At 41.1% G+C, this 26932-nt stretch overlaps 1 protein-coding gene across 5 annotated transcripts in view; it reads left to right on the top strand.

Moving 5' to 3' along the window:
* The window catches only part of rbfox3a (RNA binding fox-1 homolog 3a), a 330750-nt gene that overhangs the window by 141275 nt on the left and 162543 nt on the right, over window positions 1–26932 (top strand). For all 5 annotated transcript variants that reach the window (XM_038736119.1, XM_038736118.1, XM_038736120.1 and 2 more), the window contains exon 2: window positions 23954–24202. In XM_038736119.1, the coding sequence (XP_038592047.1) occupies window positions 23987–24202 (216 nt within the window). In that variant the 5' untranslated portion in view covers window positions 23954–23986. The remainder of the gene's footprint in view (window positions 1–23953; window positions 24203–26932) is intronic.

Below are 26932 nucleotides of genomic sequence, written 5' to 3'. Positions count from 1 at the left end.
GCTACTCCGACACGCCCTCAAAAACACCGGTAGAAAAACACTGAGCTGCAGCACACACCTCCTCTCCCTTCCAAACACTAGCTACCCTCCAGGCAGCTAGTGAACATAAAGTTGTTACTGTGATGTAGAGACAGAGCTCAGTTAAAACTTCATGGATGAAAGATGCATTTGTTACAGATTAATAACTCACCACTCTGAAACTCTTGCTCCAGTCCATGTTGCTAAGCTGGTAAGGGGATATATAGCTTAACCGAAGCCGTGTTTACCGGCTTCTCACTGACCGGCCCTTCTCTGCTTCTGATTGGCTAGCAGTCCTTAACAAGGAACTGCGCATGTGCAACTCCCTACAAAGATCATGAAGAGGCAAGATGTATCACTCCATACTTAAAACAAAGCCTTCACACAGGGTGAAAAGAGGAGCTGTAGCAATGTGCAGTAGGTGTTTTGGGGAAATTAAACCATGTAAACCTGTTCTGGTCGAACCCCTAACTAAGATTTTCAACCTGATAATACCACCTCTTTAAATAATTACAAAATAATACCTGGCTTTTATTGAGCTTTCCTCCATTTTTGAGTGTGTCTGCCCTGAACCTGTCTTCCGCCGGGTCTGCCGGTGCTGTCGGTGGCTTTGTGCTGCCGTCTGATTGAATCAGGCACACAGGCAGATTTACATATGTTTGCCATTGTTACAGGGGTTAGTGAATATCATGTAGCAGGCCTAGAGGGAGCTGGCAGTCAGCGGACCTGCAACACACTCTGAATCCTAAACAGTCCCTCTTCTCCACCAGCCTCAGTGCTCTACTCATGATTTCAAGCTCTCTCTCTCTTTTTCTCTCCCTCTCACTTGCTAGCTTTCTTGTTCTATAGCTATTATCACACACACACACACACTCTCACACACAGGGGTTGGGTCGTGGAGTTTCCCCGCTTGGCCGATGAGGGAGTGGGAGTGTTGGCCAATCTCTGCTCAGCCGAGTGTTAAATTAGATTCCGTTGCCTCTTTGTCAGAGGTGTGTTTGTGTGTGTGTGTGTGTGTGTGTGTGTGTGTGTGTGTGTGTGTGTGTGCGCCTATCTCATACACTTGTGTATAACTCACTCACAGGCACTGGGTCACTGCCACACACATAAACACAGATATTCAAAGCAGGAGAATGTTGTCGGGGGAATGTCAGTAAGCTTGCAAAGTTGCAGCTGCTCTCATGTTCATAATGATGATGATGATTATGATTATGATGATGAAGATGATGCAGAGTAAAAGTAGTTTGTGCAGGCTAACGTTTAGTTAGTCACAGTGTAAAAATATATATTGTGCTTGTTTCCTCCTTGGAGACTTGTACTGCACCCTTTTCACTGATTTTCCATCTTTCTTCTCCTGTTCTTCTGCGTAGGCAGCTTGCTAATTTCTTCATAATTAAAGCAAATGGAGAATTAGCGTCTTTTTAGGATGGGAGTGTTTAATTTCATGACTGTATTATCCTGTAAACAGGCTATTTTACACTGCATAATATATTATAATAGTATATTTCCAATGTAAAGTTATTACTTAATGATTATATGACCAGAGTGGTGTGTGTGTGCAGGTAACTGGAAAGATTCCTCCGGCTGCTTTTGTCGAGGCTGATTTATAGTCGACGTCAGACTAACTTATCGATGGCTGTGTTGGTACAGCAGCCCTCACTGAGGAAGGACCTGGGCTTGTGAAAACAGGACGGTTTCATGGCGAGTGAATAAAATAATATTCAGGCGGACAGGAGGGCAGACAGCATTAATTAATAAACATTATTAAAAAGACACTGTCATAGCAAGAAAATGAATGAGACAAAGCTGAGTTGTGGAGCTTCACAGATGTCGATATAGTTTTTTGTCAGCTTAGTTGTAAAATGTGAAAACATGACCACTTTGTCCAACACAAACAGAAGGGAGGTTTGAGTTGTATTTCAATGGAAGCCTCTCAAAAGGTAAGGCTTATAACATGTCGAATCCCACAAGGGTCATCACTAGGACCACTGCTTTTTTCTGTCTTTACAAATGATCTCCCACTGGTCTGTAAAAGAGCTTCTGTGTCTACGTATGCGGATGATGTAACACTTTATATGCCTGCACCAGCTGTTGAAGAAATCACTGCAGCTCTCAACACTGAGTTGCAGATGGTATTTAATTGGATTACTGAAAAAAAACCTTGTCCTGAATATAACCAAGACCAAAAGCATTTTATTTGGATCTAAACGCTCATTAAATACAAGGCCCAGGTTGGCTTTGGTGCTAAACAATGTTGCTGCAGGTACAGGAAACAAAGCTTCTTGGAGTAACTTTAGACTTTAATCTGTCATGGTCAAGACATATAGATGAAAAGATGGGGAGAAATATATCTGTAGTTTAGAGGTGTTCACATCGTTTTTAACACCATATCTAACCAAACAAGTTTTGCAGAACCTAGTGCAGATTATTGTTCTGTGGTTTGGTCAGGAACTACAAAGATGAACTTAGAGAAACTACAGTGTGTTCAGAGAAGAGCTGCTTGACTAGCCCTTGTATAATAATGTATACAATAAGTGTATAATAATGGCTAATGTTAACAAAATGCACAGCAAACTCTTCTGGTTGAAGGTTGATGAGAGGTTAAAAATATCATGTCTAGGCTTTATAAACAAAATGAACGTATGGAAAACTCCAGACTGTCTATATAGGCAACTTACTCTGCGTTCTAATACACCATAAAGCATGCCACAATTGGTAAATATAGTATTACAAAATCCAAAACAAACTCAAACAACGCACAGTGTTGTACAGAGCTATGGTTGAAATGAACTCCCTTCCAGGTCATATAGTTAAAACTCAAAATAATATTAGTTTTAACAAACAAGTACAGCAATACATCATAACTGTTTATTTTAGAAAATAGAGTGTATCATACATTCTTTCTTTAAAATTTGTTGCTCTGTGTATGATTGTGTATTTTATTTTTTTATTTGCTGCTTTATTATGTGTATTTTTTTCTGTGTATTGATTGTGTTTTCCTTGTAATCTGTTGTTTTGTGCATTGACTGTTTATATTCTTGTAATGTGTTATTTTAGGTATGTGGGCAGAGACAGAAGTAATTGATCTCTTAAATCAAGACCAACTTGTAGACCGCAGATCAGTGGTGTAGTCTACGTGATACGCAGGTATACACCGTATACCCACTAGGAATCGTCAAAAACAGCGAGATGATATGTAACAACATCGTTTTGTGACAGAACTTTCACATGTTCATTCATAAATTCCCCCACGTTTGTGTTGCGAAGCACTGAACTGACGTTTGTGGCTTCCGTGGCCAACACGGCTGCGTGGCGGTCACTCGCCGCACGTTTTAAATTAACTAATGTGAAGCAAACTCAAACTACACTCTTTAGTGTTTTCATAAGCCTGCAGCTAAAGCTGCTGCCGCTCCTGGTGACACTGCCGCTGCAGCAGATGACACGAACATTAAAGTTACTGAAACACAGAAAACGAGCCAGATGAGGCTGATGCTGTCATAACGTCACCCGGTGAGTAAAAATAGCATATAGGCCTATGTTATCATTAACGGAACTGTAACAGCATTGTTGGTCTATTGAATTGAATCTAGAACTAGTTAACTAACGTTAATGTGGTGGATCAATGAATGTGGGATACTGTGTGTGTGTGTGTGTGTGTGTGTGTGTGTGTGTGTGTGTGTGTGTGTGTGTGTGTGTACAGTAGTAGCAGTTCCTGGATGCTTGCTCATGCATTTAAACTGATACAGTACATAACCTATGTTTGACAATGTTTTCTTTAAGTGAGCTTGAGAGGATGTGGACCACTTTTGGTGTCCTCAGTGCTCATATTCTGTAATGAATGAGTTTTTGTGATAGAACTGCACATAGGCCTATATTCATTGTTATTACTGCTACTGAAAACCCTTAGCTTTCCATTATTGTTAATAATAGTTGCAACTTGCACTGTGAAATGTGCATTGAAAATTGCCAGATGAGAAAGGCTAGGCTAAATGTAGCTCTTAACTGGCTGAGTTAGATGGTGATTAACACAAAACATTAGACATTTACACCATAAATTGGTGCAGAAAATGTCTCCAGAATGCAGGAAATTAAATGTTTAATTGTGTACTCATCAATGAATATTTCTTTAAATACTATTAAAATATATTCTAGTCTTGAGCTCGTGACCCCAATATTCTGGATTCTGGAAGTGTTTTGTCACAACTCTAATCTGAGCCCTAAAATGTCCCCACCATGTTTGAACACAAAATGACGCCCTTTCCCACCTGTAACTGTCATTGGCTGTTAAAGTCTTTGCGTTGTTGATAACACACAGCCTAAGCAGTCCTTCAGAATGCTCTCTATTATATGTACATGCATACTGTATATATTAGTGAGTGTAGTGGCGCTTATGGGACGCTGGGAAAAATCACAGTATACTCGCTAGAAAAACTAGACTACACCACTGCCGCAGATCAACACTTTTACAACCTGAATTAAACAATCATAAATGAAATAACAATATAATATAAAGCACCTTCTAACCCTTTTAAAACAATTGACTTTTATTTTTATTTTTTTACCTGTCCTGCCCAGCAGCCTAGTATGAGTATGAGGAGCTGGATACTGTAATTTATCAAATTTCAAATTTATTTGTCTCCGGACAAGGGGACAGATATGGGGATGGGGAATAGAAACACCACATAAACAGACAGAGAGAGGGCAACACCTGCAAGAGAACGGGGAGGGGGGCTTGGAGCAGAGAAAAACAAACAACAAACAAACAAAAACAAAGAGACAACCAGCCGAACAGCAGCAATGAACAGCTGACATAGGAAGACAACTGAGAGAGAAATGAAAACGAGAAAACAATCACGCAACATAAACGACAGGCAGGCAAGACCCCCATTAGCCAGTAAGGCTGGGAAAGAAGTCAACTCCCAGACAAATCGCGACGCGAACGCAGAAGACCTTGACTCGACCAGTAAACACCAAAGACACCGGCCATCCAAATGCCAATTGACAACGTAATGCCGTCGGAAAGCAAAAGGCGGAACCCGCAGAAGAGCGGCACCCTGACCGACAACCAGGGCAACCAAACCGCCAAAATGCCACGCAATCATCAACATAAGCTATGGATGCATTATCTTAAAACTTGTCACAAGGGTGGCCCTGCTGGTATGTTTTTTTCTTTTCACCAACCACACTCTTGCTTGTAATGATATCTGTAATTTTACAGCATTTAGTACCAACCTTTTCTCCTTTCAATGTGCTCCCTCTTATATAGATACTAGGTTGAAATGGGGTCAAAGTCTGATTAGAAACTGTTCAGATTTAGGGTCTTTTCTTTATTTTTCTTCAATTGCAAGTATTTATTTCAACCTCCTCTGCCTCAGTGTTTTAATCCTAATCCTAATTCTAAATGGAATACCTTTTGTTTTCTGACAAAATGTCTGCAGTGTTTTGGAAGAGTGCTCTCTCTCCTTTTCTCCAATCTTTCTCTCTCTCCATCTTTTTCTTTCCCTCTGTCCTCCTTTCTGTCTGATGTCTGCAGTGGACATCAATATTAATCACCCCCTAAAGCAGCAAGTTTCTGGCATGTTTACACAGTCTGGCCAAAAATGCTGCATAAGGCAAAAGACTGCAGTTTGTCTGAACTTGTGTATATGCATGTGGTTGGCTCTTTGGTGCATTTTCTACATACTATACATTTATAAGACCTGTAAATATAGATTTGCACTCCACATGCAAGGACTCCCAGTCTCTTTGATGCTGGGGGTTTGTTAGTAGACGCTGTGTGTATTTTTAAGTGTGTGCGTAATCCTTTAAAAAATAATAGTAATTAATAATTATATATACAGTGGGTACGGAAAGTATTCAGACCCCTTTAAATTTTTCACTCTTTGTTTCATTGCAGCCATTTTCCAAAAATCAAAAAAGTTCATTTTATTTCTCAGTAATGTACACTCAGCACCCCATCTTGACAGAAAAAAACAGAAATGTAGAAATTTTTGCAAATTTATTAAAAAAGAAAAACTGAAATATCACATGGTCATAAGTATTCAGACCCTTTGCTTAGTATTTAGTAGAAGCACCCTTTTGATCTAATACAGCCATGAGTCGTTTTGGGAAAGATGCAACAAGTTTTTCACATCTGGATTTGGGTATCCTCTGCCATTCCTCCTTGCAGATCCTCTCCAGTTCTGTCAGGTTGGATGGTAAACGTTGGTGGACAGCCATTTTCAGGTCTCTCCAGAGATGCTCAATTGGGTTTAAGTCAGGGCTCTGGCTGGGCCATTCAAGAACAGCCACGGAGTTGTTGTGAAGCCACTCCTTCGTTATTTTAGCGGTGTGCTTAGGGTCATTGTCTTGTTGGAAGGTAAACCTTCGGCCCAGTCTGAGGTCCAGAGCACTCTGGAAAAGGTTTTCGTCCAGGATATCCCTGTACTTGGCCGCATTCATCTTTCCCTCGATTGCAACCAGTCGTCCTGTCCCTGCAGCTGAAAAACACCCCCACAGCATGATGCTGCCACCACCATGCTTGAGCAGTGCCTGGTTTTCTGCACACATACCGCTTAGAATTAAGGCCAAAAAGTTCTATCTTGGTCTCATCAGACCAGAGGATCTTATTTATCACCATCTTGGAGTCCTTCAGGTGTTTTTTAGCAAACTCCATGCGGGCTTTCATGTCTCTTGCACTGAGGAGAGGCTTCCGTCGGGCCACTCTGCCATAAAGCCCCGACTGGTGGATTGCTGCAGTGATGGTTGACTTACTACAACTTTCTCCCATCTCCCGACTGCATCTCTGGAGCTCAGCCACAGTGACCTTTGGGTTCTTCTTTACCTCTCTCACCAAGGCTCTTCTCCCCCGATAGCTCAGTTTGGCCGGACGGCCAGCTCTAGGAAGGGTTCTGGTCGTCCCAAACGTCTTCCATTTGAGGATTATGGAGGCCACTGTGCTCTTAGGAACCTTAAGTGCAGCAGAAATTTTTTTGTAGCTCTTCAGGCAGTTCCTTTGACCTCATGATTCTCATTTGCTCTGACATGCACTGTGAGCTGTAAGGTCTTATATAGACAGGTGTGTGGCTTTCCTAATCAAGTCCAATCAGTATAATCAAACACAGCTGGACTCAAATGAAGGTGTAGAACCATCTCAAGGATGATCAGAAGAAATAGACAGCACCTGAGTTAAATAAGAGTGTCACAGCAAAGGGTCTGAATACTTATGACCATGTGATATTTCGGTTTTTCTTTTTTAATAAATTTGCAAAAATTTCTACATTTCTGTTTTTTCTGTCAAGATGGGGTGCTGAGTGTACATTACTGAGAAATAAAATGACCTTTTTTGATTTTTGGAAAATGGCTGCAATGAAACAAAGAGTGAAAAATTTAAAGGGGTCTGAATACTTTCCGTACCCACTGTATATTAGGGCTGACCCCGAATAGTCAAAGATTCTGTATGTGTGCAGTGGCAGAGGAGGAACACTTGCTGAAGAAACCGAGCCCCAGCTTCACTGGTGTTGTGCCGAGTTGTCCGCACCTCTGCACGCTAAACTCTGCACAAGACCGGTGAATGGCAGGCGAGAGAGAGGGTCTTCAAAAAGCCTCTGTTTAGCTGGAAATTTACAGTGTAAGTTGAATGAATAGAGACTGCAGCTCTGCAGCTTCTCAAGATGAAAGCGAAGTCACCATGGGATACACCCCCCTCATGATTCGACTATCAGTCAACAATGGGCAGGACTTGACGATTCTGATTCCACTATGTAAATCCTTAGTCGGGGACAGCCCTTATATATATATACACATATAGTATATATGTGACAACTAGATGTATAGACCATTCTTAGGTCTGACTCTGGCTCATTTAACTTCTCTCCTTTTTCTTTGCGTAGACACACGCAGAGCATTATTCTCTACTGCATGCTTTTCTTTAATAGCCGGTATTGATATTTGTGGGCATGAGTGTAAGTTGCATTTTAGACCTTTAATAAATTAACCTCTTAGTAACGTGTGTGTTTTTGTGTGTATCAGAGAGAGTGCATCAGAGAAAGCTTAAAGTGATATTGGTGATATTGTTTTCAGTCTCAGGCCGGGGTCTGACTCGAGCTGAAAAAACTGCAGACTTTGTTGGGCTGGGACCGGGCTGGAGTTGTTGGCCCGTGCTGACAACACTTCTCTTTTGGCAGTGATATGCCTTAACATCTGTGTGTGTGTGTGTGTGTGTGCTTAATTGCATGTCCATGGCTGATCAGCCTTACTAGCTCTCTACCTTAATCTTCATTAGTTGTCTCTCTCAATCCGGAACAATAAAGCGGTTGTTGATGCCTGTGTAAGGGACCTAGGCAGTGTCATGTCAGCTTGATCATGCACACACATGCACAATAGTCTGTGACACATCTCTGCCAGCTCCCCCCTATTACTCTAAGATCATTATAATGTATAACACTGTACGCACATGTACACAGGGCAATGTTCCAGGAGCGAAGGTTGGGGCAGGTTGGCTCTCAGAAAGCTTGGGTATTGGTTAGTATGGGTGGAGAGAAGCCCCAGGCTACTTTGGAAAACTGCTGAAGAGAAGGTAATCTATATTAGACACACATGAGCTGTGCAAGCGTGTGTGTGTGTGTGTGTGTGTGTGTGTGTGTGTGTGTGTGTGTGTGTGTGTGTGTGTGTGTGTGTGTACAGAAGCCCTAAGTGGCCATTAATTAAATTTTACTTTTTTACATCCCGTGAAAATAGGATTTATCTCGAGATAACGAATGTTGAGTTCCTTTGATGACGGGATCGTTTTTTTGTGATCTCGAGATAACAAACCAGTAGTTTAAAACAGGAGTCGACAGGTATGTTTCTTTACGAGAATTCCAGATAAGTTGCTGGCATCACTGGTTAGCTCAGATGGTAGAGCACAGGACATGTAATCAAAGGATTGTGTGTTCAATTCTTGCTTACAGGCTTTGTTTTCTTCTTTTGTGTGTTTTTATTATCCTCTTCATGAACAGATTCACGGGAAAGCAGTCACTCATTTCCTGACAGCTATTTCAAAGGTTCCGAAATAGGAAATGTGTAACATTAAATGGATTCCCCTAAATGAGAATCGCAGGAATTTTCTCTGCCTGGGAATGAGGGGGAAATGAAAAGTCTATAGCCTGATGGTTGTGAACCAATTGCTGGGACACACACAATCCAGCAAATGCTTTATTTAAATAGTAGCTTCATAAGAACTTTGTCAAAGACAATTATAAAAGAGATCAAAAAGAAGAAAAAAATTGGTCGTAAGTGAGGCTAAGAGTCCTGTGCTCTACACATTGAGCTAAACAGTCACACTGTAAGCCACTCTGAAACTATCATTAAGAATCGTTTCTGCCGACCCCTATGTGATACTAATGCTTTGTTATCTGGAGATAATTATCCTGTGTGAAAATATTTCAATGGATAGCTGATTAGGGCTTCCGTATGTGTGTGTGTGTACTTTTTTGTTTCTGATATGTTCTGGGGCATTTTCTGCCTTTATTAGATAGGACAGTGGATAGAGCAGAAAGTGGGAGAGAGATAGGGGGCGACACGATGCAAAGGGCCACAGGCTTGGTTAGAAACTGGGCACCTGCAGTAAGAACTGTACCAACTGAGCTAACCGCGCCCTGTGTGTGAACTTTTTAATTACCCTGCAAGGAATGAACATGTTTTTTCTGTCTAATCTTCTCTCACATATACATACAAACTTACAGTCATCTGTTCCTCCTCAACAACAAATCCTGATGTTGGCTTTCCCTGCTCTATTTAAGGCGTCACAGGTCAGTTCACCCAAACTATCTTTCATCCTACCTGAGTCATATTTTACATATTGAGTGTATACACGCACACCAACACTTCTTACATAATGGGATAAATTTTTCGCTGTCCTCAAAAGTGCTGGTTGGAGCATTTAGTAAGATGAATCTATTGTTGCTGCAGATGGTTGGAGACTTTTTCTCTCACCAGTGGCATACAGAGTGTTTGTTTGTATTCACCATTAAGATCACATTCCCTACAAAACTTCCTGACACCTCCCTTTCATCATACTGGAGTGAATTCTCATGTTGGAAGTGTTTTTCCCATCAGCCATATCCTCTGTCCACCATCTGCCTTTGCCAGAAATGCACATCTCTTAGCACTGCAAGAACACCTCCTTCATGTTTGGTACAGTACAGCAAATCATGCAAGTCTTTATAACTAAACAAGAAAATAGGTAATTTGCCTGTGCTTTCCAAAACAACCTGTATAAACCAAAACACTTCATTCAAGAGAAACGTACTGGAAGATACTTTCTTCGTTCTCAGGACTTAGTACTACTACTTATTGAAAAACCTTTGCTATGGCAACTGGTAGTGCTAGAAGACTCTTGAAAAGAGTGTCTTGTTAAATAAAGGTATAATAATATTGTTGTTTTCTTTTGAAAAACTTTTTTAAAAAGTTTTAAAAGTGTTTGCCCAACTGAAGAGACAGTGGGCCAGAAATGTCCTTGGGCAAGAGACTGAACCCCCCTTCTTTGCCAGCGAGAAAGAAATAGATAAACTAAAGCCAAATGGTAATTCTTTGTCAGTAAAGTGTAAATAAAGGTGTTTTTAAGTGTTTCAACAAACAACCAGCAGCATCAAGCATTAACATCTGATTGTGACAAGTGGAGGTGTTCCTTGCTGGTCTGCAGTGTGCACTCTCAGCTGAGACACAGAGAGAGAGCATCATACATGTGCCTGATGTATAAATGAAGCTGGAGTCCATAAGACATCAAGCATGGTGCTCTGCTGAGCCAAAGGGAATAAACTCAATGAGTGAAAGACGGAGGATAGAAGAGAGAGAGATGGGTGGATGATGCAGAGAAATAGATGGATGGATGGATGGAGGGAGAGAGGGATGGATAGTATGATTTAGCTGATAGTAGAAATCATTTACCAGCACAATTTGTCGACAAGGATCTGGGGATGTCTCAGTGTGTCAGCGCCTCAGTCACTTTGATGGATGATGGAAGTTCACTGACTCTAACATTCTCGCTCTCTCTCACTCTGCCTCTGGCTCTCTTTTTCTCCCTTAGCCTCTATTCCAGCTCACTCTTTTCTGCCTTAAACCCCAGCAGAGCAAAACCGTCTCGAGCTCAGCATGTGAGCATGGCTGTGTGTGTGTGTGTGTGTGTCCATATAGAGAGATGTATCACACATAAGCTCATGATTTAGGCATATTCAAAGGAAAACTTTCAGGCAAAGCACTTTCCCTGCAGATCTCACTTCACACACTCCTCTGCCATTATTTTACTTGACTGTCTTTGTTCTTGGCTTGCTGGTGGTGTGTGTGTTTGTGTTAGTGTATGTGCTTGTCTCCAGTGTGTGTATTGACTAGGTGGGCCCGTATATCAGCTCAGGTCTTTATCGATACAGCAAGGCAGGGAGGCCTATCAATGAGGCTCCTTGTTTTAGCGAACCAAGACTTGCCCCAGGCGTAACGTAGTGGGGGCACGGTTCCAATATTTTCCTAGGACCCATTGACTCATGGTTAAAGTTAACAATAGCCACACAATAGCCTTTTCCACAACTACTGAATAATAATAATAATGATAACTTTTATTTTTATAGCGCCTTTCAAGGGGCCCAAGGACGCTTAGGGGTGGTGATGGGGCAGTGGATGAGATGCATGTGAGAGACCCAGGTTCAACTCCCCACTGTGACACATCCACCAATTTGTCCCTGAGCAAGACACTTAACCTCTAGTTGCTCCAAAGGCATGCAACCTCTGACATAAATAGCAATTGTAAGTCCCTTTGGATAAAAAGTGTCAGCTAAATGAATAAATGTAATATAATGTTTACACATAACCACAGAGAGACAACAAATAACAGAACAACAAAAGGAGGTCATTCTAGATTATATGCCTTTGTTAAGAGGTGGCATTTTAGCAGGTTTTTGAAAGTGTCTAAAGATGGAGCATTGCAGATCTCTGTGGGGATGGAGTTCCAGAGGGTAGGGGCTACAACGCTGAAGGCACTGTCCCCAAAAGTCCGCAGTCTGGTATGGGGGACAGAGAGCAAGCTCTTGTGCAAGCTCATGGAGCACAGGTTCCGGGAGGGGGTGTAGGGGTAGAGAAGGTACAGTGGGGAAGTGGCATAGAGGATTTATAATTGAGGAGGAAGAATTTGTAGGTGATGCGGAATTTGTCTGGGAGCCAGTGAAGCTGAGTGATGTGCTACCACGGCCTACTGTGAGTGAGAACCTTGGCAGCAGAGTTCTGCACATATTGCAGCCTATCCAGAACTTTGCTGGGTATCCCGTACAGGACACTATTGCAGTAGTCCAAGCGGGAGGTGATAAAGGCATGAATAAGTGATTCTGAAAGTCAGAAAGTGAAGGTCGAAGTCTGGAGATGTTTTTGAGGTGGTAGAAGGCAGACTTGGCAATGAGTTTGACATGTGACTTGAATGAGAGGGTGGTGTCCAAAATGACACCAAGGTTGCAGACTTCTTGGGATGGGGAGATGGAGCTATCCACTTTGAGGAGGAGATCACCTACCCTCTGGAGCAGCAGCTTGGGAGCCACTACCATTATGTCTGTTTTGCTGCTTTCTAGTTTGAGTAGGTTATCCAGATTTTTATTTTATTCAGACAGTTAACAAGTGACAGAGGGGGAAGCTGAGTGGATGGTTTGATGCTAAGATACAGCTGTGTTTCATCAGCATATCAGTGGAAACTGAGACCATGAATTATTTGGCCAAGGGGGAGCATGTAAATGGTGAAAAGGAGGGGTCCAACCACAGAGCCTTGAGGCACGCCTTGTTTGACTGGGCCCGGGAGGGAACTAGAGTCTGAAGGTGATGAACTGTTTCCTATTGGAGAAGTATTACTGGAGCCAGGAGAGTGCTGAACCGGTGAGGCCTACGCATTCAGATAGACGGTTGAGAAGGATGGTATGGGGAACTTTGTCAAAGGCTGCTGAGAGATCTAGAAGAATGAGGATTCAAACTTTGTTCTCTTACACTTTTACACAAATGTTGCCTAAAAGTAAGTAAGTTACCTAAAGGTAAGTGACTTATAAGAGGTGATTTAAACACAAGTTTACACAACCTGAGCAAGGACATTAAATTAAACAAGCCTTTTAAAATTGCCAGTAGAGCTTGAAAAGAGCTGTGTGAATCTGGTGTATATGTGTGTATTCACACTGGGTGGGTATGAGTGTACTGAGTGTTCATTTCAGTGGTTATCACCAAGTCTTTTAAAAAGCATTACTTGTATCCAAAACTAACAAGCACAACAAAGTCCTGTTATTATTGATGACTTGACTCATTTGGTGCTGGAGATTTATATTTTTTTCATTTGTATGTGAAGTGAGCCTAAGTAAACCCTAAATTGAGCATAACGCTTCTCTGCCTGGGGAGTCGATGATGACGACTCTCTGCCAGGAATGATGTAACTACAGTCAGTGAGCCATTGGCAAACTGCTTTGTTATGCTCAACACCATCAATCTCCATGCATAAGAACAGCCAACTTCAATACCACTATTGGAAACAGCTAAGGTCAGAGCCTCATCCCACCAAAAAAGGTGCTGTGATTGATTTTAAAATGTTTAAAGCCATTTTCCATCAAGTTTTGGAGCAGTGTGTTACTAATATGTCAGATGGATTCATCATCATCGGTTGGAGGAAATGATTATCTGACAGGCATATAAATTATAAAGAGAACAATGTTTTAAGTGAATGTGTGTGTGCGTGTGTGTGTGTGTGTGTGTGTGTGTGTGTGTGTGTGTGTGTGTCTTACTAGGTCATTCACTGTCCCTCAGGCTGTGGCACGTTGATACATATTGGGCCGCAATATATGCTGTCTTCTTCTCCTAAGACTGTTTTTAATTTTTAAACCTCGCTTACCTGACCACAACACTGACCACATATTGTTTGTTTCTGTTGCTTAATGTAGTTTTCTTTTTTGTGTTTAGAAAGCAGGTTTGTTGTAAGGCCGGTCAGAGAGGGGGCAGGTAGTCTCAGTACCAACTTAAAAATGGGACTTTTTTCTGGGCTCAGCTCTTGGGTTTGGAGGGCTTTGGAATGGAGGGCATCTAGGGCCAGATTTAAAACATGAGTTTTGAGTCTGTTGGATGTTAATTATCAGTGGGTATCTGCCTCATTCTGCTCTACGTGCATTTGTTCATGTTTTTCTATGTAAAATGTATCTACAGATTTCTGCATGGAAAGTTTCTGTTTGTCCCAAAGCTATGATGAATTATTGGAGCCCATACTTCACTACCATATAGCCCAATGGGCTGGGTGACAGTATCAAATTTAAAGTTCTTCAAGCTTGTCTTTTAGTGCATTTACTGCCATGTTGAAACTCTGTTTGCTGTTATGGTTATACCAAAGGAGGTTTAACTCATACTATGTTAAATGATATGATTAGTAATGGGGGATAAATGAGCTCTTTGAACCAGATCAGAAAACTGATATTGAACTTCAACACTGCACCCTGCATCTCTGGGGTGCTGCTTTCGGACATTTCATTTTAATGCTGTCTGGACTAGAGCCCGACTGATATATAAAAATCTAAATATCAGGTCAGAAGATGAGACTTCGAAAATTTCCGATGTCCTATCTCCCTCTCTCTCTCTCTGTGTGTGTGTGTGTTGATGAACAAAACACTAAAGTAGCAGTGCCTCAGGTTTCCCCTAATTAGACAAAAGGCAAATGTAGGCCTATACTTGCTAACATGCATGACTAATGAGCTGAGGTAATGTAATAATAAATTAGCTGAAGTTCAGCTAAGGCAATAGGCCTTTGTCATGGCCATACAGGCTAATGTACTGTACTTAATGGAGACATTACAGTAGGGCCTAACATTTGTGTCTAATAACGTCATCACAATCGCCACATTGATATGCAATTTGGGTGTTAACAAATTAAAATGTACTAATTTGCACAACTTTGACAAGTCACTGCCGGTGAATAGGATAAACAAAATAACCACCACAGAATATTCCCAGACCTACATCAAGAGTATTTTCCTCTGAAATGTTAGCCCATGTTTAAACATGGAAACGGACTTGCCCAGTACCCGGGATGTAATTAATTTTCGCTGTTCTAGCTGTTTTCTGTCCAAAAACAGCGGTCCTTTGTGTCAACAGAGATCGTCTGGCGGGCCGCCATCTTGGTGAGGTCAGCTTCGTCTGTAAGTTTCATTTCTGTCGTCAGATTGAAGTAGAGAAGAAGAGTTTGCTTTGGCGGAGGCGGTCTTTATTGGCCTCTGCTGGCGACCCGTAGGAGCTACACAGACATGTAGGATACCCATCAATTCGTCTCGTAGGATGTAGGATGTTCTGTTCTCAAGTTGTCGCCTGTAAAGCATGTGAGTGCTTTTGGTCAAATATATTGACTGTTTGTATCAATATTTCAATGTTTTGGAAGCTTTATGTTATGTGTATAGCGCTCCTACCCTCTAGCAAGTATTTCTGGGCAGGGCCCAGAGTGCTTTTAGATTATTGTATCTTTTTTTATTTATTTTTTTTATTTTAGTGGCATGCAGCTGAGCTAGTTGATTTTGCCTCATTGCTGGTTTGGCTGGTGTTGCACGGCAGCCGAGGGGCGTGCTGGGCATGGGGGATGTCGGCTGGCTGGTTGGGGGGACGGCGGACTTTTATTGGCGGGTGCACGGTGACCTGTGCAGCGTGTTTGCTGCCGGGCTGGGACTTGCTGCTGGTGTTTCTCTCCGCTGGCTTTCGCTGTTGTGTTGTTCCGTTTGCTCTCTCTCGTTTGCCCGACCTCGCACGCGGGATTCGCGGGGGGCTGCTGGGCATTGGGTGTCGCCGTGCTCGCGCAGTGTGCGTGTTGGGCTCATCACTTGTGCATTGGTGTTGATGATTGCGTGGCATTTGGGTATTTTGGTTGTTCGCTGCGCGGCGGTGGGGTGCTGGATGGGGGGGAGCACTGGTCTATGTTGTGTGCGTGCCGCGGTCGGTCCGGGCGCTGCTCTTCCGCGGGTTACGCTTTTTGCGTTCCGTCGGCATTACGTTGTCAACTGGCATTTGGGTCGGGGTCTTCTGCGTTTGCATCGTGGTGCAGCTGGGAGACGTTTTTTTTTTATTTGATTTATTCTTTTTCTTTCTTCCACCCCTATTGGCTACTGGGGTTCTTGCCTGCCTGTTACAGTCATGGCGTCCCACTCTCACTAACAACTACATTCTTTAACAGGCTTATGCGCACACACATGTACACACACACACATACAGACACATTCACCCACACGCACACAGACACACACAGTCTCACACACAGACACAAACAAATTTAGGTTGTCCCTGGTAGAATTATTCCTGATGGTTTTCTTTCAGTTACTTATTTAAATTAATTATTATTCCAGCTCTCGTGGCTGTGCTGTGTTGCTTATTTAGTGTGTGTGACTGTTTCTTGTTTTCATTTTTCTCTTAGTTGTGTTACTATGTCAGCTGTTTATTGCTGCTGTTCGGCTGGTTGTCTTTTACTATTATTATTATTTTTATTGTTTGTTTTTGTTTGTGTTTGTTTGTTTGTTGTTGTTTTTCTCCTCCCCAAGCCCCCCTCTCTGTTCTAATGCAGGTTTCGTTGCTTTCTGCAATTGGTGTTTCCCACAGCTTTTCCCTGTTGTCCCCACCTTCCATCCCCCTTCTCTTACAGGTGTTGTCCTTTCTCTGTGCTGTCTGTTTGTGCCCCCCCATCCCCGTGTGTGCCCCCCTGTCTGGCCCGGTGACAAATCAATACATAATTAAATAAATAATAAAACAGACAAAGGAGTATTTTAATACTCTCTTGTTAAAGTAAAATCTGTCTGGCACAATTTGGTATCCAGGTCATCATACTCTATACCAGGCTGCTGGGCAGGACAGGTTAAAAAAAAAAAAAAAAAAAAAGATTATTGTATCTTCAGATCAACATTGAAACCCAGCGTCAACTATCTTAGCTTCCCCTGTAGTCAACATGTGAAACTCAAATATGATAACTGGCTTTCAAATAAAATACTCGAACACCACTCTGGTATATCATTAAAGAAGGTCTCTTATTATTTAGAAAAATGTTAAATAAAATAAATGCATAATAAACAATTGGTGCAATATACAATGAATCAACTATACCTCCTTTCACACAAGATCTGTGGTGATTCAGTATTTCTGTTGCAAGATAATACCACAGTTTGTTGTGATGGGTCTACCGTCAGTCACTGTCTAACGTTACTGGAGCGAAGTGTTGATGCCCATGAGCGGGGACAGACTCCTCAGGAGCAGAAGAGATGAGCCTTCGGCGTCCTTTTCCCACGTGGCCAGAAGAACTCTGAACAGCCTGGTAGCTCTGAGCGCTATCTGGTTTTCCTCAGCGTTTCCTCGTTGAAAACATTGTATAAGTCCACTTGATTAGCTTTGTTAGCTAACTGAAGATATACTATCCATTCACTTTTCCAATGAATGTACTATGTAGCTTACTGTGCTACTTTATTTAGCTAGCATTACATACCCCGTGAAACAGTCAATCAAGACTCCTCGGTGGATTCTTCGACTTCCCATGAACTAGCAGACATAATCCCAGCACAGAATGTCGAGTAGACAATCCGAAATTAGTCCACAGCTTGGTATGAACGTTAGTTAGAGACTTCTCACTTTACTTCATCTGCAAAGCTAACACAGTTCTCCGAACTCTTTTTTCCCTCGTCTCTGTCCATTCCTCCGCTCACACACTCAACCCCGCCCCTCCCGCACCTGCTCACTACCTGATCATGCACTCCTCTCATGCCCACTCGCATCACCCAATGAAAACCGACTCTTAGACTCCAGCCCAATTACCACAGATAGACAAGTTGCATATACAACCCATTAACTCGTCATAACATGTTTTTTAACTAAACATTATCTTTTAGTTATTTATCAAATAACATGTGCAACATACAACAGTTTTAACAAAAATACATTACCATATTTTTACCATCAATATGCCATGACTTTTAATATCAAATTTACTTATAATGAACTCTTTTAACCCAGTATACTATTTATTCTGGGTTACATGTGGAACGTGGTTGTATGGAGAGAAATAATGTTCTGAAGATAACTCCCAATAAAAGTGAACATATGAAATATGGCCAAAACATGGAACTTCGCCTGGTATATTTTTGAAAGATTGTGTAATAACTGTTGTATATCAGTTTCTTTTCATCAAATTTACAGTTACAGTTGTATTCCAGGTGTATTAGAAGAAGCATTATAATCTACCTTATGATGGTTTTGAAGATTTATTGCATTAAAATATAGCTTTTTTTACCAGGTGAGGATGAAAATATATTTTTTCTGTATTTCGTCTCCATGTAGTCCGTAAATATGTTGTAAAATAAATATGTTAATGTACAATGGATTTATATTTCTTAGCTTCTGACCTTTCAAAGGAGACCAGAATTATGCATCTAGGCCTAATGGTTGAGGAGATATTACTGATTTATTTTGGGTATGTTATTTTAGGCATTTTTCCTGGAAATAGGTGCCATGGTCCATGTTAAATATGCAGATTAACTTGTTTTGGTTAATTTAGAAGAAACACCTTCTAAAGGTGTATTCTTCGAAGTTTTATTTCCATTAGAGTTAAAGAAGACATGGAAGCAAAAGTCTCAAAATTGACCACTCCATGAAAAGAGTGCCTTAAACAGTAACTTCATAGTTTTGATTGCAGGCTCCTCATCTGATAACTATCCATTCTATTAGTTTGTTGTATGCTGATAGATATTTACATGATACAGACAGAGAACCTTCACAGACATGATACAGACAGCCTTCCCTCAAATGTGAAACTATGTCCCTCTCCATAAGTTATTGTGTGTGTGTGTGGTAAGTGTCATATAATAGCAACAATAATCTGACTTTCTGTTTCGTTTTTTTAATAGTCATATATTGGCTGTTATAAACGCCGATGCAGATATATCTGCAAGTAGCTTATATCAGCCGATAATATCTGCTAAATGATAAATCGGTCGGGCTCTAGTGTGTACCACAAGCTTTCCTTGGCCGGAGAGATTTTGTCAGTGTCATAAATTCTTACAAAATAATTGAGAAACAAGGGGGCTTTGGTTGTTTTTGATTCTTCAAATGTTTGGAGTTTTCCTTTTGTAATGCATTAATGTAAACTAGATTTATTGGGATGCCTTTGTACAGATTTCAATACGTGCTCTCCAGATGTCGTTGTTTTGGATTGGTAGTACTTTGTTGCTTTGTCTTAAAGATGTTCCACATATCTCAGAATTGATTTTGATTAAAATTTTATATTTGTAAAAAAAATTAATTTATTTGTTATTATAAGATTTCACTGTACATAATGCGTATGGCAGGGTTGTTTGCCAAGCAATGTTTGTCATTTGCTATTTTTCTCAGTTTTTTTCTCATGGTCCTGCATTCTTGTTCAAACCATTTGTTTGTGTTTTGGCTGCTGTTTATGTTTCAAAGGGTCAGCTTTAAGCTTTAGCTGCCTTATGAAATATCACATTGATGTCATCGATGCCACAAGTTTGGCAGATGCCTTGTTTACACCATCTCTGGTTGAGACATTTTGAGTTTGGACATTTACTGATATATCATTAATCATCTCTCACATAATATATTATCACTCACAGCTATCTCTAGAAAACTATGTGAATTCCTGAAGTACATTTTATTACAATAAAATACATCATATTAATGCAACCATAGTAAAGCAGCAGATTCAAATTAATTATTCACATCCTGCAATGTCTGCTGTTATTTTGTAGTTTTATTTGTAGTATTACTTCAAACTTTTCTTAGGTTTTTCTGTTGCTTTTATTAGACACTATAGACACAGAAAGGAAATGAAGGAGGAGTATGGAGTTATGACATACAAAGGACACTGCAGTTTTGTGGTACGCACTGTAAGCAGTCAGCTACGTGCACAGATATTTGGGAGGCAGGGGCTCAAGTGAAAAAAGGGCACTACTCTTTTTTACAACAAAAGTTAAATATATTAACACAACTCTGACTTCTTTACCAATTTATTTTAATTCCCTCACACCCACACAATTGTTTCATACTCATCAGTCACATCATGGTTTAGTATTTAGCTTTAGAATTCAATAGGTTTATCACAAGAGCAGGGAACAGCAAAGGAAACTATGCCACAATGTGCATATATTCTATGCTACTAGTTTCAAGTATATATTTAGAATAAATGACAGCGCCAGGGAGAGGGACATTAAAATTGGGTTAGGGTTATAATACTTTTTGTTTCACAAGCGAGAAAACCTTCAGCTTCACAGAGCCAAGCAACATAATACTGAATTGCCTGAATACAATAATGTATAGATCAAATACATTATTATTATTGCTGTTTTACATGTACCGTACCCACACTATCGTGTGTGTGTGTGTGTGTGTGTGTGTGTGATGGTGACATGGACTTAGTCTCACATTTGAGGCCGGGCTGTCTGTATCGTGTAAAGATCTATCAGCATACAACAAACTAATAGAATGTATACTTATGAGATGAGGAGCCTATGATCAAAATTATTATTGTTTAAAGCAGGACTCTTTTTTATGTAGTGGTCAATTTTGAGATTTTGGTCTCTTTTGCTTCCATGTCTTGTTTTACTCAAATGGAAAGAAAACTTCCAAAATACACATTTAGATGGTGTTTACTTTAAGCCTACTACCCTTCGTTGGTTTGCATCTGTAGATTTCTCCAAAATTAACCAAAACAATCTAATCTGCATATTTAAACATAACATTTCAGGGGTAAAGTCTCATTATGTAAGTCATTAACTGGGGAAGTTCTGTGGTGATATGCTTTAGTTATTTTGTTTATCCTCTTCACCTGCATTACCTTGGCAAATGTATGCAAATTGATTAGATGAGAATTAGTTAGTCAACTCGGTGTATGTGGAACCTGATGGAAGTGCGTGCGTGGGGACAAAAAAAAAAACAATCATTGAACCTAAATAAAGAGCAGAGCCTCCATTTTAATACAGTGATGCTATAGAAATATGAATAGGTGTCAATGCAGACCATGGCATTTATTTAAAAATAAAAATGGAGTGGAGGAAGGATCAATAACTTACCAATATTAAATTTTATTCATCTTAGTACGCTCATTCAGCATTCACCAGACTCGATTTTCCTTAATGAATGATAAAGTGCAGGAATTCTCTTATATTACATTCGATTTTAAAATATATTTATTCAGCTATAACCTGATGGGACAAAATGCCTGACGATGAAAATATGTATCAAACAGATTAGACGCAGTTCACTCATATACCCATGATTATAAAGTCACCGTCCGACCCTGTAGGCTTTTTTTTTTTGCAGTGGAAAATGTGTCTAGTTTCAAACTGAAAAAAATCTTGTACATTTTGTAGGCTATTTAATAAAAAGCTGTCAATACACATTAAGACTATATGCAACTTATAAACTCTATCTAACTCTAACTATGATAAACTATGATGGTAGAAATGTTACATCGGTGCGGCTAATCACATATTAGTTTGCTTTAAACAGTGACTTCTGGAGTCAGAAAGAAACATTTGTTGAAGTAAACCTCCTCCCGAGGAGGTTGGGTTCACAGCGTAAGTTGCCGGGGTTACTGATCTAGGGTCTGTCTGATGTCGGTCTCTGAAAAAGAAAAAACCTAGAGTTTCCCTCATCTCAGGCTTAACATACTCAGAGTTTTCACTCAGGAAGTAGAGCGGGTTGTTTGTTTTTAACACACACACACACGCTGTTTTATTTATTTATTTTAATTAAATATATTACTTTCATTTTCTAACATACTAATACACACATGCCTATTGTTTGACTTATTTACTTTTTTTTAAATATTTATATTTATATATTTATATATTTTACTGAAAGCTAATTTGAATTTGAATAATCGGAAGGTCGGCGGTTCAATCCCCGGTTCCTCCAGGCTGCATGTCGAAGTGTCCTTGGGCAAGATGCTGAACCCCGAATTGCCTCTGGTGGCTGCCACCAGTGTAATTTCTGTTTGAGCACTTAGACTCAGTGTAAGAATGTGTGTGACTGGTGAAGCTCGAGCAGAGGGGCAGGGAGTGGGTGCTGTAAGAGATGTGATTGGGCCAGCCCAATGTCAGTATAGACAGTTAGGCCTATATTAATAAATAATTGACTTGTAGCCTAGTCTTCATCAAAGGAAAAAAAATAAAACTGAAAACACTCTGATCAGACCTAAATATCACCACAAATGTTCACTTCAGCACCTCCGATAAAGTGCAGCTCACAGCCGCTTTAGAGGTAATGAAGCAGAGACAGCAGGACACAGAGCGACAGGTGTTGTGATATTCTCTCACTACTTTGCGGCGACTGTAACCGTTAATACATTGACTAGACACTGACCGGCAACATATTTAAATGTATTGATTACAATTTTGCTGGGTACAATTCAGAAGTTGCGTTTGCTCTCTCTAAACGCAGGCAGGCTGAGTAACGGTGGGGGGTCACGTTATGTGAACTTCAGACAAAATATAGCAATATTATTGCGAGTAGCCTCCGCTCTATGAAGACCTGCAAGACAGGCTGCGTCATGAAGATTATTGCATATTAACATGGAAAATATTTTGTTGCTATTGTTGAGTTACATTTGGGGCTACAGTCAAAACATCTGTGGCTAAAGCCCCGGAAAAATTACCTGGCAACGCCGATGGTCTGAACACTCACACAGACAGAGCCACCTGCGGAAAGATATATCAGGAAGTGTCAAAGTACACCACTAGATGCATCTTAAACCAATCACTTTGTCAGAAATCTACACTAGCTAATGAGATTTCACTTTTAGCTTAAACCCGTACTGTACTTTTTACGATTGGTTGCAGCTACCAAGGAAATGAGCAAATTTGGATCAGACAGCAGGAGAGAGAGAGAGAGCCTTCAGAATATGATCAGAATACAGAATATGGTCACTTGTGGTTCCAAAAAAACAAGATGGCGACAGCCAAAATGCCAAACTTGTGGCTTCAAAACGGGAATCCAGAGTAGTAAGGTTACTATTAGCTCTTTAAGGTAAGATGGTGCCATCATTAAGAGCTTTGTAGGTGAGAAGAAAACCGGAAATGGGATTGGGATGGTACAGGATTACTTTTGTGGGAGTGGGACTGGCAGACTGGCCTTTGTCGTGCCCATTTGTCGCCACTCCCCGCTGGTATTAACCACTGGGTCCTACTTGCCCAGGGCCTGAAGACCACCTCCTCCTGGCAGTCCAAAGCTCCTGTGTTAGATGGTGTAAACACCAATACTCCCCCAGTGCTCTGAGCTCCCAGTCCGGACTGAGTCCACTAATAGGACCGCTACTAGCTGCACCGCTGAATGAGCTAACTGGCTAATCGTAGCTACAGTTAGCAAATACTCTGGTGATATGCTGCCCCCAATTTGTTTGGAGAATCAATGTGATAGGTGGCCAAAATGTTTCAATTGTTAGACAATGCACCTTTAACCCCAACCACAGCTTGCTCAGTCAAGGGCAATAATGAGGGGGACTTGCTCAACCAATTGGAAGCAGAATTCTGCCTGCTAGTTTTGATGGGAAGCTTTGACCATTTCAGAAACCAAGCCTCGGTAAACTTGTAATTTTTAACATCAAAAGGTCTGACTTAAATATCAGAATTCTGACTTTAACTCAACTCAAATACATTTTTCACATGTGGCCCTAATCTTCTCTATGTTTCAGACCATGATCAAATGGTGAGGAACATTGGCCTCACTGTCTGTCTATCAAAGCCAGTATTAGTCTAATTGTAGAAATCAACAATGGGCAATGGTTCTATCATATCATCATTCTACATAAACATTTTCCACTTAAGGTAGATTTTACAAGCTGCATTACAACTCACGCAACTTAACCAGTCACTAAGAAAGCAACCTTTATTAACCTGTTGGTTTTCCTTTTTTCCTTCCCACTGTCACTGTCCTCTCTCTATTCATACAGGGCAACCAAGAGGCCCCTGCTCACCCTGAAGCCATGGCCCAACCCTTCCCTCCAGCCCAGTACCCACCTGCACCACAGAATGGGATCCCAGCTGAGTACGCCACCCCCCACACCCATCCACCAACCGATTACACGGGACCAAGCACAGTGGCCGAGCACGCCCTGACACTGTACACTCCAACACACACACAGAGGGAACAGCCGGGAAACGACAGCAACGCCCCTACCCTCACAACCAACACAGTAACAGTGAGTCTACAATTTTTACTAACCTCATCTAACCATGTGGAATGAAGTGTATTGCTGTATTCTTATTCAATAAAATGTTAAAACATTCTGTATTATAGTTATATGAAAAATTTCATATCACGATTATAGTGACCAAAATTATGACAGCTATCAGTATTGTCACGGTATTGTTGAAATGTGCTGAAACCAACCAATCAAACCAACATCTTTTTGCATTAATATTAAAATTATAACAGCCAATACCTTATGTAAAAAGATGAAAACCATCTAAGTGTTCATTATCATTAAATATCTTTTATTATTTTATATTATGTAAGAAATGCAATGACTCCATGCAATACAAATGAGTCTTTAGAAGACAGTTACTGCAATTAGCCCATCAACGGACATAAATATAGAGCAGTCTGCAGTGTTTCTCCTGTTCGGACACTTTTACAACTAATTTGACAGCTCCCGGATTTTAAATGAACAAGATATGTTGGTTGGGTGACTAAACTGTGTAACATGTTATCATGTGCAGTGGGCGAATAGAGTCTGCAGACACATGACGTATACAGCAGCAGAACGTGTTGCGTTTTTACAGGAGCAGCTAACACTGAGAGCTTCAGTTTACAAGCTGTTAGCAAGTCAGACACGCAAACCAAAGTTAAAAGTAAACTCACACTGCGTTCACTATAAGGTCACTGTCTTCAATCAAGCTTCACTCAGCACTAAAGCTCATGTTGCATGCTGCACATGCACACCTGCTTCTGGGACACTGTTGATAACTGGTTGATGCTGGACAGTTTTTGCTGTGAGTTATCATGGTAATAATGTGTACGGTAATAATAACCATCGGGAATTTTACCATGGCTTATCATTAGACCAGTAACCGTTTCATCCCTAATAACAACTATAAATGTATCCCAAAATGCTTACATGAATTGGTAGATTACTATAAAATTAATGCTTAAAACCCTAAACTGCATTCTCAAAAAGATACTGTTGTGGAAACGGAAGATCAGTCTGTGTTGAGGTCAGGAGAGATTAGGTCACAAATACCGGCCAACACAATATCCTCTGGTCTTACAGACCCTTTATAGCAATTCCAAAGTCACTGTTTTTCTTTTAACCTTTAATGTTATTAGACTTTTGGGACAGGTATATTTGTTTAGTGTCTTTTACCTTTATTTTTATTTTCTTTACTATTTTGGGCAATGAGCAACATTACTGGCTTCTGTGCAATTATACTGTACTGTAGTTTGGTCTGGTAGGCTTGGCGGTCTTTGTACATGTTTAGTAACCCTGTTTTGATCCAGTTTTAGTGTGTTGGTTGCAGTGTGGGCCTACTATTATAACTTTTTAATTACTACTAACTGTTTATGCAAGTCATGGACCTTTTTATAGGCGTTTGTTATTTTTAAATGTGGAGATAAGCGAGTCATAACATTATACAAGTTTATCAGAATCAGAATCAGAAGGAGCTTTATTGCCAAGTAGTGTTTTACACATACGAGGAATTTGCTGTGGTGATAAGGTGCTACACGTAGACAAACATACAGTCAACATAAATAAATGTAGAAATATATAAATATGTAATGGAAGAACAACGTTGCAGATATATACATGTGCATTATTCTGGGTCTGTGCCGTGCATAAGTGACGCAACGGAAGAGAATATTGCGTACATATAAATACATAACCTGACAACATAAAAATATACAACAACAAAGATCAACAATCAACAACAAATATGTGCAACGTGCCAGGTCTGTGCCTGACACGAGATGAAACAGTATTTACATGTGCAGAGACATTTGTATCATTTGCAAGGCGGGAGTGTCAGTGGGGGACCCGGGCCTTGTTAATGAGGCTAGTTGCAGACGGGAAGAAACTGTTTTTGTGGCGAGAGGTTTTGGTCCTGATGGACCGCAGCCTCCTGCCAGAGGGGAGAGTCTGAAACAGTTTGTAACCGGGATGGGAGGCGTCAGCTGCAATCTTTCCTGCTCGCCTCAGAGTCCTCGAGGCGTACAGGTCCAGAAGAGATGGAAGATTGCAGCCAATCACCTTCTCTGCAGAGCGAATGATGCGCTGCAGCCTGCCCTTGTCCCAGGCAGTGGCAGCAGCGTACCAGATGGTGATGGAGGAGGTGAGGATGGACTCAATGATGGCGGTGTAGAAGTGCACCATCATTGTCTTTGGCAGGAAGTACATCCTCTGCTGGGCCTTCTTGGTGCGGGAGGTGATGTTCAGCTCCCACTTGAGGTCCTGGGAGGTGATGGTGCCCAGGAAGCGGAAGGAGTCCACAGTGGTGACTGGAGAGTCACACAGGATGATGGGGGAGGGTGGGGCTGGGCTCTTCCTGAAGTCCACCATCTCCATGGTCTTCAGAGTGTTGAGCTCCAGACTGTTCTGGCTGCACCAGGTCACCAGATGGTCCATCTCCCACCTGTAGACAGACTCATCCCCACCTGAGATGAGCCCAATGAGGGTGGTGTCATCCGCAAACTTCAATAGCTTGACAGACTGGTGACTGGAGGTGCAGCTGTTGGTGTACAGGGAGAAGAGAAGGGGGGAAAGAACGCAGCCTTGAGGGGAACCGGTGCTGATGGTCCTGGAATCAGAGACATGTTTTCCCACTTTATGGAGTGGAGGACTTTGGGTTTATAGTTTGTGATCTGTCTGAACCCCCTCCAGACAGAAGTGGCGTCGTTTGCAGAGAACTGGTTCTTTAGTCTCTCTGAGTACAGT

The sequence above is a fragment of the Micropterus salmoides genome, unplaced genomic scaffold (assembly GCF_014851395.1).
Source record: "Micropterus salmoides isolate LMB-PRFRI ecotype aquatic unplaced genomic scaffold, ASM1485139v1 Ms_hic_scaffold_21, whole genome shotgun sequence".
Classification (NCBI taxonomy): domain Eukaryota; kingdom Metazoa; phylum Chordata; class Actinopteri; order Centrarchiformes; family Centrarchidae; genus Micropterus; species Micropterus salmoides.
The sequence above is the reverse complement of the archived record's forward strand: the minus strand, read 5'-3'. Positions and strand labels throughout refer to the sequence as shown.